The sequence below is a fragment of the Numenius arquata genome, chromosome 6, assembly GCF_964106895.1.
Source record: "Numenius arquata chromosome 6, bNumArq3.hap1.1, whole genome shotgun sequence".
Taxonomy (NCBI): Eukaryota; Metazoa; Chordata; class Aves; order Charadriiformes; family Scolopacidae; genus Numenius; species Numenius arquata.
Window position 1 is genome coordinate 8,600,072 of NC_133581.1, and position 14,957 is coordinate 8,615,028.

Sequence of the window (14,957 nt, forward strand, 5' to 3'; positions counted from 1 at the left end):
GAGAAAGCCCCCACGCAAGGGCATTGCTGTGGGTTAATGGAGTACTAATGAGCTGAAAGGCAAGATCCTGCACTGGGAAACACAGGACCAGACCACGAAAAACACAGCACAACCCCAGGCCAGAGCTCAGACAACTTTAGTTGGGGGTTACCCCAGCTTCTAGAGGGGTCTGCATGGAAATAGCCACACCGTGGTAGGCTACGAGGAGTCAATGGCAATGTCCTGAGAGCCGTTGTGTCCACCCAGCAGCGTAGGCTACATGGAAAACTCAAAGTGGCATCACACAGAGGCTGCAGCCAGCACTGCTCTCCTGCCCAAGGCCAGGGACATTCCCTTGTGGGATGGAAGGTCAGATGTGATTTGGGCTTTCCCCAACCATGCTACTGAAGAAGAGGTACCATATGGTCAGTGCTTCCAGGCACTGCTGGGAGCAGAACATTACGTTGCCATCTTTTACAGCCTGAAATGTTACTAACCCTCACCTATTTTTCAGAGGCCACACCTACATTTTTAGCCAAGGGCAAATGCAGACTGTCTATTCTACGCCTCTGAGCCTGCAAGTCCAGCCACAACTCATCCTCCAAGATCCAAGTGTCCAAGGGGCTTGGGCTGAGCACCCTCACAGGTTGTCCTCAGGAATGGGTGATGATGTTAGGTGAGCTGAAGGCAGGGAATATTTGCATTTGTTCATTTGGCTGCAGTAAAGACTTAGACAATCAAAGAGAAAGACTTTCCAGAGCATGCTTAGAATAAACATAGTCATTCTTTATCATACAGAGTAACGCCTTATACATAAATAATTTGAATGTCTCACTCTTTCACGGAAAGTAACAGAGAAAAACCTTCAAGGTTGATACATGGGAGCTGGCATTACAAATCACATAGGGTCAAACCCAAATTCTGCATCCAAACATCCAGACATCTGGTTCCAGAGTTGACATATACACCACCTCCCTCCCTGCCCTGGAAGGAACTGAATCAGGACCCTCCATGGAAGACCACCCCCATCATCAACCTCTGGTTATGGATCCCAACCCTGCAACCTCGACCCATCATTGAAATCCAGTCCTTTACATTTGTAGTGGTAGGAAATCCTGGTCGGCAGCTGCAGAAGGAGCCATTGCTTTCTCCAAGGCGCGTTATCCATAGGTTTTTGGAGGTGACTGAACTGAATAAGCCTCCCCAAGCTGGATCCCTTGCAACTATTTCTATTTCTTGGCTGGCAAGCTGGTTACCGAAGCAGCAAGGCCGGGCATTGGACAGTCTAGCAACATTTGACTAAAACTGGGAGCGTTTATGCAGAACAGCAGTGTGGGAACAGATAAAGAAGCTAGCGGGGCGCAATGAGAAATCTGAGCTTTGATCAAGGAGACAGCAGCATTTGACTCTATCTGAGCTGGCAGAGAGATCCCATCCCAAAGCAAAATAAAATATGTCATTCTTTTCAGCAGATGAAATTCTCCCCAGTGGTTTGTTCCTCCCAGGATCATATTATGTGATCTCATTGTCTTTAAAGTCTTTTCCCTGAGGAAGCCGATCGTTTAATATAGACTACAGCGTTAGCATCCGGTATTAAATCAGTCAGGCTACTTTGAAACAAGGCAAGTGGGCGTCCTGGAAAGGAAATAAAAATACAAGTTTAATAGGGGAGATAGGTTCACCTTGACCCATGTTATTGCAAAAGACACAGGAACACACTGCTTGCTCAACGGAGGGTCACTCCACCCTGCCACGGATGTGTTTCACACCCCCAGAAAACTCCAGATGCTCGCTGAGTGTGCACGAGGAATTGAGCCCCAGAGGCTTTTACGTCTTGCTTTGCTTTGCAGAGCAGTCCTTAGAGGGACAAGCACGTTCCCACAGCTCCCATTAATCCAAGCAGCAAAATTAGGCACTCTGCATTTCAGCCGCACACTTTTAGCATCTTTGGCTGCAAAAATGTGTTGTAAAAATGTCAGGAAGGGAAACATTTTGAGACCGCAGGCACGGTGCGGGATGGCAGGGATCAGCACCCGATCCATGAGCTGCAGAAAGGGTCTTCTGTCCTGCGTGCTTCTTCATCTGCATCGCCACCGCTCTTTTTATCGGGGTTCCTTCCAGCCAGGAACTGACAGCCACCCCGTGAGGAAGCCAGATGTGATGCATTAGGCACAACTCACACAATCCATTGCTGGTGTGAAACCAGCTCGAGGAGATTTATGTCACATCAGTGCAAGCGCTCTTATGTCACTAGCTAGCCACATGCCAATTGCACACGAACCCAGGGAAAAGCTGCCTTTTTGGTAGTTTGGGGCTTTTTTTTTTTTTTAAAGGTCATGTGAGCCAAGAGGATGCAATTCTTCAGCACCATCATGAGCGAAACCATTCATTTACCTCATTTCGTGTTTCACTTTATAAGTAACAATTTAGCCCACGATTGAAGTGTCAGCTGAATGAGGTAATTTATAATAATTCTGAAAACATGCTAACTGTAAGAGGCTATAATCAGACCTAATTACAGGGACATTTTGGAAACCCATTGGTTTGGGGCTTCAGTTTTGATAAAGGGGATAACAACTTGTAAGCTATGGTTCTTTTAATTATAACAATAGTAACCACCTTCTTTCACATCGCTTCTTTCATCTCTAAAAGCCCCACAGCTTTTTGCAAACTATACATACCACAGGAATTGTTTAGCCTAACACCAAAGTGAAGCCACCTCTGCATGAAATAAATAACTGTTTAGCAATACCTAGCTGTCCTGTGCAAAATTTGTAGAGGAAAGAATCTGCAGAAGGAGAATATAATTTCCTTCGTGTGTCCTAACAAATAATCAGGGGATCCTTGGATGCCCACTGCAGCAGCCATCTGATCTTGAGAACAGGGAAGGCGGCTTTTATATCTGCCTGTAGACTCAAGGCACTATGGAGGAGGGCAGCAACATCATCCTCGCTCGTGACCGAGGAAGCAGGGGCACGACGTGCCAGCATCCTGTCACATCCGCCCAAGCTCACCTGTCCATGTCCTCTGCTGGGTGATGATAAAGCTCTGACACTGCGATTGGGAGTTACAAATTGCAGCAGCTTCTTCGGCGCTGTGAACAGAGAGCAGGCATCCCAGGTGGCTGTAGGAGGGCCAGCACTTGTAGTCTTCTCCTTCCACCGTTCGGAAGCCCTTTAAGGAGATGTAGTCTGGGAACAGAAAGAGGGTGTTTAGGTGTTAGGTGTGCACTCTTTAAGTGCGCTTTCAGAGACTAGTCACACTGCACACTTAGGATGTTGCACTTCGGTGAAACTCATAGAATCATGGAATGGTTTGGGTTGGAAGGGACCTTAGAGATCACCTCATTCCAACCCCCCTGCCATGGGCAGGGACACCTCCCACTAGACCAGGTTGCTCAAAGCCCCATCCAGCCTGGTCTTGAACACCTCCAGGGATGGGGCCTCCACAGCTTCTCTGGGCAACCTGGGCCAGTGTCTCACCACCCTCTTAATGGAAATGTGATAGTGATAGATTGAACTGACCTGCTTAGATGGAGTGGGTGGAGCTGTGAAGTTAAAAGAAACCCAAATCCTGATTTTTGGCTCTGCTGTGGAGCACAGGACAGCAATTCCCTCATGTATATAAGAGAGGGGGGCAGAGCTCTCAAGGGTGAAGGCACAGGGGAGTGATCGCAGGGGTGGGTGAGAGGGGGAGACTTCTGTGCAGATCCACAGACCCTCTTCTTATCTGGAGAAGCCAACCTCACAACAGCCTCTCCTACACCTCAACGCCAACAGCAGAACCAGCTCATCACAGATCCAGCAATGAACTACATGAGGCACATGCTGACCCACTCATCATGGTGCCACCCACAGGTACAGGAGATTTAGGAACCCCAGAGGGGAAACGAGAGGCCAGATCCTGCTTCAATATGGTACAAAACACCTAACAACTCTGAGCAGCCAATGTTCAGGCTATTGTTCATTGACTGCTAAGAGTCTCTCCCCACCTTCCCACACCTCTAGGATGGTGGTCATTTTGGCACATTGCTACTGGGCCACCAGGTAGGTGTTGTTCAAAAATACTAGTAATTCTTGTTAAAGCTGCTGGTCCTTCAGTGCAAATGGCTGCATATTTTTGTTCATGATGGTGCAAATTCCAGTTATTTCACATGTAAAGAGATTTCCTTCCACAAGCCATCATCACCACGCCACCATCTCAAGTGAACGCTCAGGAAAATGTAAGCCTCAGTAACCACTGGACTTTTGAAGCCTTCCTTTTGATTAGGTTTTGATTGATTCCTCATCTCTACCACCGAACAGGTCCTTTTCAGAGGAATGCACCTCATAGAGGCTCATTTATCCATCCACAGGTCCAATAGGACGGTCTTCAGGAAAAAGAAATTTAGAGGGCACCAAGGCCCCAGCTACTCTGCCACATTCATCTCAGTGTTGTCACATCCCCATTGAACGTTCCCATAATAACCTGTGCTCTGCAGTCAGAAGTCACCAAGTGAAATGGGAAGTTTCAATATCAGCCAAAAAAACTGATCTGTTGGTCCATAGGAGAAGATGACCCCAAAGAGAGACAGGAAATGCCTGGTTTGCTGCTGGGTCTGGTTGCTGAAGCTATCCCAAATATACTCACTTGAAACACTGATGCGCAGTACGAGAAGAGTCTTTAGAAGCAGTGAGAACATATGTCCATATGCAGGCCAGATTGTCTGCACTGCATTTACTTTGCAAAACAATGCAATCATGCATAGCTCCCAGGAAAAAACAACAAAAGGCTCCTCAAAAAAGATACTTTTGGTGCTTTTCCTAGTGACTACACAGCGCCTGAATGTATGTGAGATCAGAATTTGACCAGTTACCACGTTCCTCATTCCCTTAAAACATTCAAAATCATGTACCTTTTAAAAGAAGAGGCCTTTTCTGCAGATAGAGCCCAGACTTGTACAAATGTAAAACTTTTTCAAAAGCTTTCAGGGTTTCATTTATTCCATATCGTAAATCACCTACATTTAAAGAAAAAGATGACAAAGATGAGTAATTCCATGAAATGCCATTTAGAGACTTCTAATAAAGAAGTTTATGAATATAAGCCAGTACCTGTTGCATTTAGAATATCACTCAAAAAGGGCCGCAAAACCGGTGGTGCAGAGTGTGGCAAAAGATAGGTGAAAAAATACCTGCAAAAAATCCCACAGACTGATTAGAATACAGTTGCTTAATTTCCCTAGTGGTTAAGTTGTCTACATTTTCCTGTGACTCCATTATCCATATGCAACTAGTGAGTCTGCTTTGGTTATTAAGTTCTGTTTGAGGACTTCATTGGCATCTCACAGACCGTTCCCGTAAGCTGGGCTGAAAGTTCGGTCCTTGCGGCACAGCACGTAGCCAAGCGCTGCATGAAATCTGCCTGGCAAAGGCTCACGCAACGGAGCTTTCCCTCATTCCCCGGGGCTGGTTTTGGGCACTAAGCAATGCATTTTCCATTTAAAAAAAAAAAAAAAAAGACCTATATGAAAGAAGATTCATGCAAGACCTTTCCCTTACCCTGAAAAGGTTTGGCATTCTTATTACCACTGGAAAGGCAGGGCTACTCATTCCCTGAACCTTCTAGAAAACTTCTGTTCTACAAGAGACAAGTGCGTTACTGCAACACTGCAATAATCTATGTAGGGACTTGCTCTTTAACACCGAGTCCTGCAAGTCCAGGCTCACTTACTTAGTCCTTCTGTGTAAATGTCCAGCTGCTAAGACTTCCACCAGCTCATGACCTGCCAAGCACCAATGGGAGTGGAAGTCATTGTGCTTTCAGCTGGTGGCCTATACAAAGTGCTGCAGAAGTCCCAGCCTCTTGCCCATTACCTCTTTCATCGTTCATCCATAGGTGCCCATATGGAGACCTGGAGTTCAAGGTAAGAGTGAGTTCTTGTTCCCAACAATGGGGAACCAGCTCAAAGCTGGTGGGCTTTGGCAGGTAGCCCACGCTGCCACTGCTTTCAGCAAACACAGCCCTTGGATGTCAAGTGCCAGGGCTTGTTTGGCAAACACTAAATTCACAGGTGCAACCTTTGGGGCAAGTTTCTCGAGGGCGTTGGGGAAAGGGAGCAGCAGAAGAAAGATGCCTTCATTCTCACCAAACAACAACTACACCACTTTCCTGCCTTATAAGGAAAATAAACTTGCTTCAAAGTGATCCTTAACTACCCTTTGACAGAGGTGAGGGGGAATCACTGCATGGAAGAAACAAGAGATGCTAGAGACTATGTGGCAGTGTGTGAGCTCAACCACACCAGATTTTCCTCCCCATCTCACTGGACATACCGATACGCATTGAAAAGATTCCTCTTTTCATTTATTCCTTCACATTTCCCAACCGCAGAGCATTTGAGAGGGAAGCTTTTTGTAGGGAAGTTGAGTGTGCAGTCATTATCCTCCTTGCATGAGAGCTCCTCGGTGCTGGCATCATCCATGTCTGTCACTTTTAGGTTTCCATCCACCATAACAAACTGCCTCGGCTGGAAATCCAAGAGGACTATTGAACCCAGGGGGGAATGTGCCAAGTAAAACAGCAGTTTCACAAGACTCAGGCAAATCTGAGAAAGAGAAGATGAATATGCATGGGAAAAACAGATGAAAAACAGCTATTAAATTGGAAGTAGAACAAAGGGGAGGGCATTCAATGACATTAAAGGCAAAAAAAAAAGCATATAGTACTTAAAAGGTAATTATATGTATGCTACAAAATTTATTATCAACATTGCCACAGGATTTGACTGGTAAGTAGTTTAGCAACATTTTTTAAAATGTTCATACACAAAAAGAGATGTTTGCAGTTAGAGGAACTAGAGGAGAAAGCTGCGAGGAAAACAATAGCAGCCTTCGTGTTTCAGGAGCTATATTGATTTGCTAGCTGAAATCAGAAGGGTTTTTTCCCACTCTGGCATAGAATTAATACATTCCCCTCCCTTCCCCCATGCTGCTCCATACAGACTGAGACTCCATGGTCATTAATACCAGATTCATGCCTTGCTGCATCACTCAGCAATATGAATTTGGGCACACAATCGTGCTTCTGAAGAATTAGCCAAAGCATGCAATGTATTTATTGCCAGCTTTTTTGCTTTTCTGTCAACTTTCTGGCAGCAGGGAAAGGTCAGACAATACCTGCTCTAGCAGAAAGCTCGGTAAACGATTTTTGAACAAACTAGAGCTAGAGCAGTGCGCTTATACCGCACCATCACTTTGCTCAAGTAGCTTTCTGCAGCAGTTTGCATTCGGTATCAGAAGCCCTGGCATCAGACGAACTGTATCGCCAGGTAGGTGTGCCAGGCAGTCCTACGCCACCCCTCGCTGCTCCAATAGCCAACTGTGCAGGCGTGAGGGTTTGCTCACTTGGAACAGCTCACAGAATCGCTCCTATCTGATGTGGCTCATCAGAGGGGAATCCCATCCGTTTAGACGCCCTAATTAGGAATCAGGACTAGACAGTGCCAGTGTAAGTTCTGCCTGTATTAGTGTCTTCATCAGTCAAAAGATTATTAAAATATTAATGCCACCGTGCCAGACCTCACCACCAGCTAATCCAGCATCGCGGGTTTCTATTTCTACAGAGACTTTGGCACATTTGAGAAGATGAGTTGCTGGGAAAGCTACATAGAAGCCAGTACGGAACAGTTTGTAAGCAAAAGTGGAACTCCACAGGCCAAAAGAAATTACTCTGGAAGCTGTGACGCTATTTTAACTTCATTAGTGAAGCAATCATAAGAACCCCAGCTTCACATCCCGCAGCTGAGTGAGCACAGTTGCCACACTGGTTTGGATGGCAAGGCTCCTTTGCAACATTGCGGACCGCATGCAGGCAGGGATTTTATTTTGGGACATTTGTTGTGTTTCTATTCTGCCCAAAGCATTTCTTATTGACATTAAGGTACCCATGCTTCTACTTGATCCTCTCTGTCCTCCTGGGAACCAAACAAGTAGCAGTGAACCCCCAACCGAGACCTTGAGGCAAGCTGTAATACAAGCTATAACCAAAATAAGTGCCATGTCATAAGTCATTTATGTTCCTGGGGAGCTGAAGAGTCCCTGTGCGGGGGATGCTTAGGAGACAAGGCAGAGCTCACTAACAGGGATGCGATCCTAGCACCTACAGCAGGAGGAAAACAATTTAGTAGTGTTTGTAAGTACAGCAATACCTAACGGGCTAAGATCAGAAACATCATACAAACACATGGTGAGAGAGAGGCTGCTCAATTCGCTGCCTAAAATAGATAATATGCAGAAAACAAGAGACTCACAGCGCGGCGGGGTGGCTTTCCCCGGTCAGACCCAGCCTGCTGAGGGGCCTCGCTAGGAAAGCCCCTCTGTGGAGTGGAACAATAAAGAGGGGAAGCTAGAAATATCCTGTAATACTGGGTATTAAACACCACTTCAGCCCTGAGCAAGATTTTGTGGCCATTTCCTCCCAGATGCAGCTCCCTTAAGACCACTTTAAAGAGAAGGGGTATAACGGCAAGATGCCAGGCTAGGACTATTTTGTGACTTAAAAGGAGTGAAAGCAAAATGATTCAAGGACAATTTGCAGGAGCAAACACAGTGTCAGCACGACAACCCCGTTTGCCCCAGCGGTCACCACGGGCTCTTCGCATTTACCCAGTTTGCGGTCTAAAAGCGACTGATAAAACTCCCTTTGTTTTGTTTTCTTACTTTAAATCTCTCCTCCCAGGGGGTCTGCAGAAGCTGAATCATCTCCAGGGGGGATCCCAGCTCCAGCATAGCTGTGACCCGTATTTCAGCATCTCCGCTATTATCATAGCATTGACCGTGCAGCTGCCGGGGAGGGAAGGAGGGATTGTCAGAGCCATGCCAGCAGGTCCGGGACACCCGGGGACAGCGAGGGGCAACACGGAGGGGTCGACTCAGCCCCGGTACCAAGGAACACACACACACACCCCCCAACACACACACCCCCTCACACAAAACTTCCCGTACCGAGGGACCACATCCCGCCGCCCCCGCTCCCCGCCGTACCTGGACGATGCCGGGATGCTGCAGGCGCTGCAGCAGCCTCACCTCCTTCAGCAGCTTGTAAGCGGCCAGGCGGCGGCACCCCGCCGGCTCCCCGTACCGCTCCACGCACTGCCGCACCTCCCGCCCCGAACCGTGCACCGACTTGAGGGCCACCGCCCCGCCGCCCGCCAGCGCCGCCCGGGCCACCACCTTGGTGAAGCCCCAGCCCAGCAGGCTGACGCCGGTCGCCAGCCTCAGGTCGCCGCAGCCCAGCCCGCCCGTCGCCTCCTCCTCCCCGCCGCCGCCCGCCGCCAAACGCCGCAGGTCGCGCCGCCTCTGCCGCAGCTCCTCCCGCAAACCCGGCGGCAGCGGGAGCGGCGGGGAGCCCGGCTGCCCGTCACCGCCGCGGCCGGCCGGCAGGGCCAGCAGGGCTAACAGGGCCAGCAGCAGGGCCAGCAGGGCCACCGCGCTCAGCCGGGCGCCCCGCCGCGCCCGCCCCGCCGCCGCCGCCGCCGCCGCCATAGGGAGCGGGGCTGCGCCGCCGCCGGCTCCGGCCGCTCTGCCGCCCGCGCTCCGCCGCGCCGGGGAGGCCAACGGCCGCCGAGGGGGCGGGACGGGCGGGCGGTCTCCCCCCGGTCCCCTACACCCCACACCCCGCCCGACCGGCCGGGAGACGAAGCGCGTCTGGGAGAGGTGGCTCCGGGTGGGAAGCGGAGGTGCCGGGAGCGAGCGGTGCATCCCCTTGGACGCCCGCCCCACCCCTCCCACGGAGGCCGTTGGGTGCGAAAGACGCGGATTTCACGGGCGTGAATTTCCTCAGTCCTCCGAAAGGTACCGCAGGATGCCGCCGAGGGAGGTGAAACGGATTAAAGTTAGTAGGAACTGAGATACCACGTTCCCGTGTGCCACCGTTGGAGGAACCCACAACAATTTATTGTCATTTAGACAATTATTCTGTCCCCCGATGACCCCTCCCCACCCGGAAAGGGGAACGGGGAAAAAACAAGGAAATCCTAAGGTTGAAATATAAACAGATTTATAGAACAAGACTAGATAATTAACGTTAATAATACTAAAGAACCAATATTGATCCCGATACCAATATAAAACACACAAGGATTACACTCAGCCCGTTCTCTCAGCAGGAAGCTGAGAGCAGGGGACTCCCAGCAGGGGACAGCAAATGCGGGACACTGCGAGCGCTACAGCTTCGGGAGGAAAGGAAGGGCTCAGGGGTCTGGCACCGGGGCAAGGAGTTGTCAGGATTGCAGCCATCAGGAAGACAGAGAACTTCTCAGAAAACTTTCTCATTTGTGTTAAATGTGACGTTCATGGTATAAAATGATCCTGTTGGCCAGCTTGGGTCAAATGCCCGAATCTCGCTCCTCCTCATCCCTGCACCTGGTGAGCTCGAAAACACCGAGACCTTCAAACTCGCATACCACAGCTGGCTATAAAATAAATATATTCACGAATTCAGACACTAGAGTCTTCTAAAAGTGCAGTTTTCCCAAGCATTAGAAGGGACCTTACTGAAAAGTAAAATTACTGAAAGAGAAATTAGTCCTGTGTCACTCAATCCAGGACACCGTGCCTTTGAGAACTCTCAGGTTAGGTTCTAAGAAGAGAGTGCAGAGAGTCAGTTGAGTCACAGCGTGGGGCAAAGGCAGATGCGGTTTATCTGCTTCTCATTTAGGTGACAGGCAGCCAGCTCTCCTCACCAAGTGGCCTGAAACACCAGCCCAATGGGTTGATTCACTCGCCTCACTTTTCCTCTGCTCGCTGGGGTGGCTGCTATTTCCCAAACCACTTCCCTGTCCCTGAGGGACCCAGCTCTGCTGAGAGCCTGCAGGTTCTGCCCGCACCGGGAGGAGACCGGTGGGACGTGGTGGGTGAGATGACACAGGGTTTGTCCCGGCCGTGGGCAAGCTGTGTGACCACTCGGTCCTGCAGTGCTGCAGTGGCCTTGGACAGGGCTGCTCCTCCTGCCTTCCCTCCACGTACGGCCATGCCAGTGCCTCTCTCCTGACTGCTCAGGTCGCTTTCTCAAGCCACCCCTGCAAAGGAACCTTTGTGAAACCTGAGAAACTCAACTTTAATATCACAGCCTGCAGGATGGAGATTTTCAGAGATTACAGCAAGGCGGCTACCATGATCGGTGATCCCTGAGACTATTTTAATAGAAATAATGAATATAAGCAATCGCTTATATTCAAAATAAATATATTCAAAAATAAATAGATTCCTTCCCGAAAGCCTGCAGGAAGTTTCCCCTCCACTTCTTGTCGGTTCAACATCACTGGAGCATCCTGTGAGACAGGGTGCGAGCAGCAGCACCGCGGCAGAGAGACAGCAGGAAAAATGAACTCTGAATTCATCAGGACATTTCACCGAATCATAGAATCGTCTAGGTTGGGAAGGGACTTTTAAGATCGTTGAGTCCAACCATTGAGTTCCAGACGACAGAGCTGGGGGAGGGAAAGCAGAACCCGTGGTCTGCCGACATGTAAAATAAAACAACAAAATAAAGTAGAAAATCTCAGGCTGCCTGTGCTTATCCCTGCACGTATCGGTCAAAGGCTGACCCCAGAACAGCTCTTGCGGTAGCTGAATTTCCTTTGTTGCTTTTTAACCTTAATAGCTCTTTAATTACTGTCCTATTTTCAAATCAACTATACCTCTGTGTCACGTTAATGAATATTCATTGTCACTGGAGAGCTATTAAATGCATTTTTACCTGTGTTTCCAAGGGAATAGATGCCAGCTGAGTGTAATATTATCTAATTTCAGCCTGTCCTCAGCACCGTAACAATATCAAGACCTATTAGAGAAGACTCACAGATACATGAAAATAATAATGACTGATTATTTATTTGCTTTGTAGTAGCACTTACTTAAGGATTCCTGCCAAGATCACGGCTCTGCTGTGCAAGGCTTCTTGCAGACAATGGCACAAGAGGTGGTCTCGCCTGGTAGAGCTGACACCTTCCATGTGAAACACAGCGAAGTGCTGCAGCAAGGATGTCGCGGAGGAGTAGGTGGTCATTTGAGTGTCCTTTAGTTCCTTGGATGATTTGTGCAAACAAAAGGGGGCAGGATGAAAGGAGAGAAGAGATGGAAGGTGAGGGTGAGAGAGACAAGGGTCAAACCTTACCAGAAGAGCTGAAAACACCCCGTGGAACTGGACTCTTCCCCTATGCTTGGCACCAGTATCCCCTGCTAGGGTCCCCAGGGTGGATCCAGCATAATCTTTTACTGGATGCTGCTGGTACTTCGGGAACTGGAGGTGCTCCAGTGTCTGCTTGTAGTGTACAGTGCTGTTATCTTCTGAGGAAATGGAGTGAGAGCAAAGGTAATTGAATAAAGTCCATTTGAAAAGAAGGAAGTAGTTCCTTAATATTTTTATAATGGGTCTGTACTGGAGGAACAACTTGCCTGCACCAGTCCAGTGAGGACACTGGCATGGGGTAAAGAGTCCAAGACCCTCACCTAGAACTCAGTGTGGGGGCACTATAGACAGGAAGCAAATCCTATGGATGGACCAAAGAGGAGAGGGACAGGTGGTGATGTTTCCAGAGCGAAAGAGAGGAGATGTTTGGAAAGCAGCATTGGTGAGAGGAGGAGGGCATGGAACTGAAGAGAAAGGACGAGAGGGAGAAGTTCTGTATTGGAACTAAATGCCCTACCATAACTGGGGTGGGTCTGCCAGTACAGACTGGGTCTAAAGATGAACAGTCTTCAGACCAGTACAGACCCGAAAAGTTAAAGTGCCAGGTACATTCCTAGGTCACTGGCACTTGATCTTCCCCGTAGCCACATTATTAGCCCCTGGCCACTAGCACTCTCCTGACAGTTCCTCATATGATCTGGGAGTCAAGATGTGCCAGACACCATTCCTGATACACAGGTTGCGCATGACCACCATATTTTGAAGGATAAGAGAGCTCGATAGACACGGCTGTTTTGTGCCAGTCCACCTCAGTGCAAGGGACAGGTCCAGGCATATTTCCTTTGCTAATAAAGATGTCACCTAAGTGTTTTGGTGAGGGGGAAACAGTACCAGTCTTTATGAAGAGCTGGAGGTCCTGCTCCTGCTCCTTTGCTGGCTGAACCAGAAGGAAGATCGGAAGGTGGTTTGTTCTGAGGGTACAAAACCAGCTTCCGACCAGATCTCATGTGTCTTGTGGGCCCTGAGAGCGAGCAAAGAAGTGCTGAACACAGAGAGCAAACTCAGTCAGAGAGGAGTTCAGCTGCTCACTGCAGTGGAAAGCAGGTAGTTTTGACCACGTCCATGTGAGAGCCAGCTGAGATAGTGGAGCAGGACAAGGCCAGGAGATGCTTCAGGGCTTGGAGGGGAAATACCTGAGTCAGTAGTTTCTGTTTTGTTAGACACCCATCGCTACCAATTCAGAGATAGATGAAAAATACTTGCTACCTTGCATGGACACATGTATGGGCACACGTGGGCATGGTGAGCAGGGCAGAGCTTGCCACCAAACATGTCACACAGAGATCTTATGTGAGAATGGAAGACATTGCAGAAAGTTTTCTGAGCTTGCTAGTTTTGACCTCTTCATTTTATTTTCCATTTCCTGAGCCTCCCTGACTTGCAGTACTTGCAGTTGAGGGGCTGTGAGTCTACAGCAAGAAACTGAGCTCACAGGGAGTAAAACACAGTAAAGGGCCCTTCAGCTTCAGTGTCACCTGAGTGCAGCCTCCAAACCTTACCACAAGGCAGACAAGCAGTGATGAATTACAAATAATGTCATCAAGTGTCCTGCAGAGCAGTCCAAAGCATTGGCATGGGCAGCAGGATGGAGAAACCTTAAAATGATCCTACTGAGCTGGCAGGATTGCAGTGTCCCATTGTGGGCAGTTCCCCCACCCCACTGGTGCCTCCCTTGTCCCTGATACCACTGAAGGAGTGAGCATACACACTGCCTCAGGGAGGAAATGTTATTCCTCCTCTAAACATGCTTCTTTTGTCCCTAAGTCCAGAAGAACACAAGATGTTGCAATTTATGAGAAAACTGAGAGGAGGTGCCACAGCCCTGCTGGATCCGACCCATCCTATGCCATCCCATGCCATGCCATCCCATCCTGTCCCTTTCTTGTAACACAGCAGAAGGAAGTTTCTGCCTAACCTAGGAGCATCAGGTTTTCTGAAGACACAGTGATTAAACGTGCTGCACACCCCTAGCACGGCACTTTAAAGCCACTCTGGTGAAGAAAACAACTAGGAGCTGGCCATGGATGGATAAATGGATAAATGAGCCTGAAAGGGAATGAAATACCCTGATCCCTGCTTTGCATACCTGGCTCCAGCAATAAAGGACAGTATCTTACACTTTTTTATCTACATCCATTCCCCCAGAGGCTATAGATGGAACAGAAGGCTGTCCACTGTTCAGAAAACACCAGGCTGTGCTATAATCGCAATGGCTGATTGAATCTTGTGCTTCTGAGCTTCTCCTGGCCTCCTGCAAGGGCTAGGACTGTATTCCTCTCATGCAAACTTGTGGTGATTTTTCCCACTTCCCTCCTGGCACTAGCGCCAGCTGGGCTCCTCCCTGGAAATCTGAGTTTGTACATGAGGTGTAGGGGTGCTCCAGACTACCTGGGGTGAGAAAGGGTCTCTGCCTCCCATGCCAGCGGCGAAGGGGTTTGCCTCCTCTGAAAGACAGAGGCTTCTCTGGGTGTACATCCCCAAACTGGTTCCCTTCTGTCTCAAGAGATCTAGGCAGCAGCCTTTTCCCTGTTTCTTGTCTATGACACTGACATAAAAGGGATAAGATCAAGCTCTTGGGTTAGCATAAAAAACCTGGGGAGGAATCCTGGGGGAAAGTCCTCACCCTAAGCACGTACATGAAAGTCCTGGGCATCAATCCAGAAGAGTGAGGCAAAGAGTTTATAGGTCTGGGAGGGGCATCAAAGAACCCTGCAGCATCCACCCGTCAGAACAGGAGGAAGACACCT

General features: G+C 48.9%; 1 protein-coding gene across 1 annotated transcript; it reads right to left on the reverse strand.

Moving 5' to 3' along the window:
- Window positions 1-1,510: 1,510 nt before the first annotated feature.
- LOC141465977 (extracellular tyrosine-protein kinase PKDCC-like) lies at window positions 1,511-9,503 on the reverse strand. The gene is made up of 7 exons (XM_074149679.1): window positions 9,003-9,503; window positions 8,679-8,801; window positions 6,294-6,565; window positions 5,073-5,152; window positions 4,874-4,978; window positions 2,994-3,170; window positions 1,511-1,614 (listed from the first exon to the last, which is right to left on the reverse strand). Exons 1-7 carry the CDS (start codon window positions 9,501-9,503, stop codon window positions 1,511-1,513), a joined length of 1,362 nt encoding a protein of 453 aa, XP_074005780.1.
- Window positions 9,504-14,957: the final 5,454 nt, after the last annotated feature.

Coding starts and splice junctions, on each gene's coding strand:
- LOC141465977 (XM_074149679.1), bottom strand. CDS start 9,503: ATGGCGGCGGCGGCGGCGGCGGCGGGGCGGGCGCGGCGGGGCGCCCGG. Junction 8,802..9,002: donor AGCATCCCGGCATCGTCCAG/GTACGGCGGGGA, acceptor CCTCCCCGGCAG/CTGCACGGTCAATGCTATGA. Junction 5,153..6,293: donor AATCTTTTCAATGCGTATCG/GTATGTCCAGTG, acceptor GATTTTTTGCAG/GTATTTTTTCACCTATCTTT.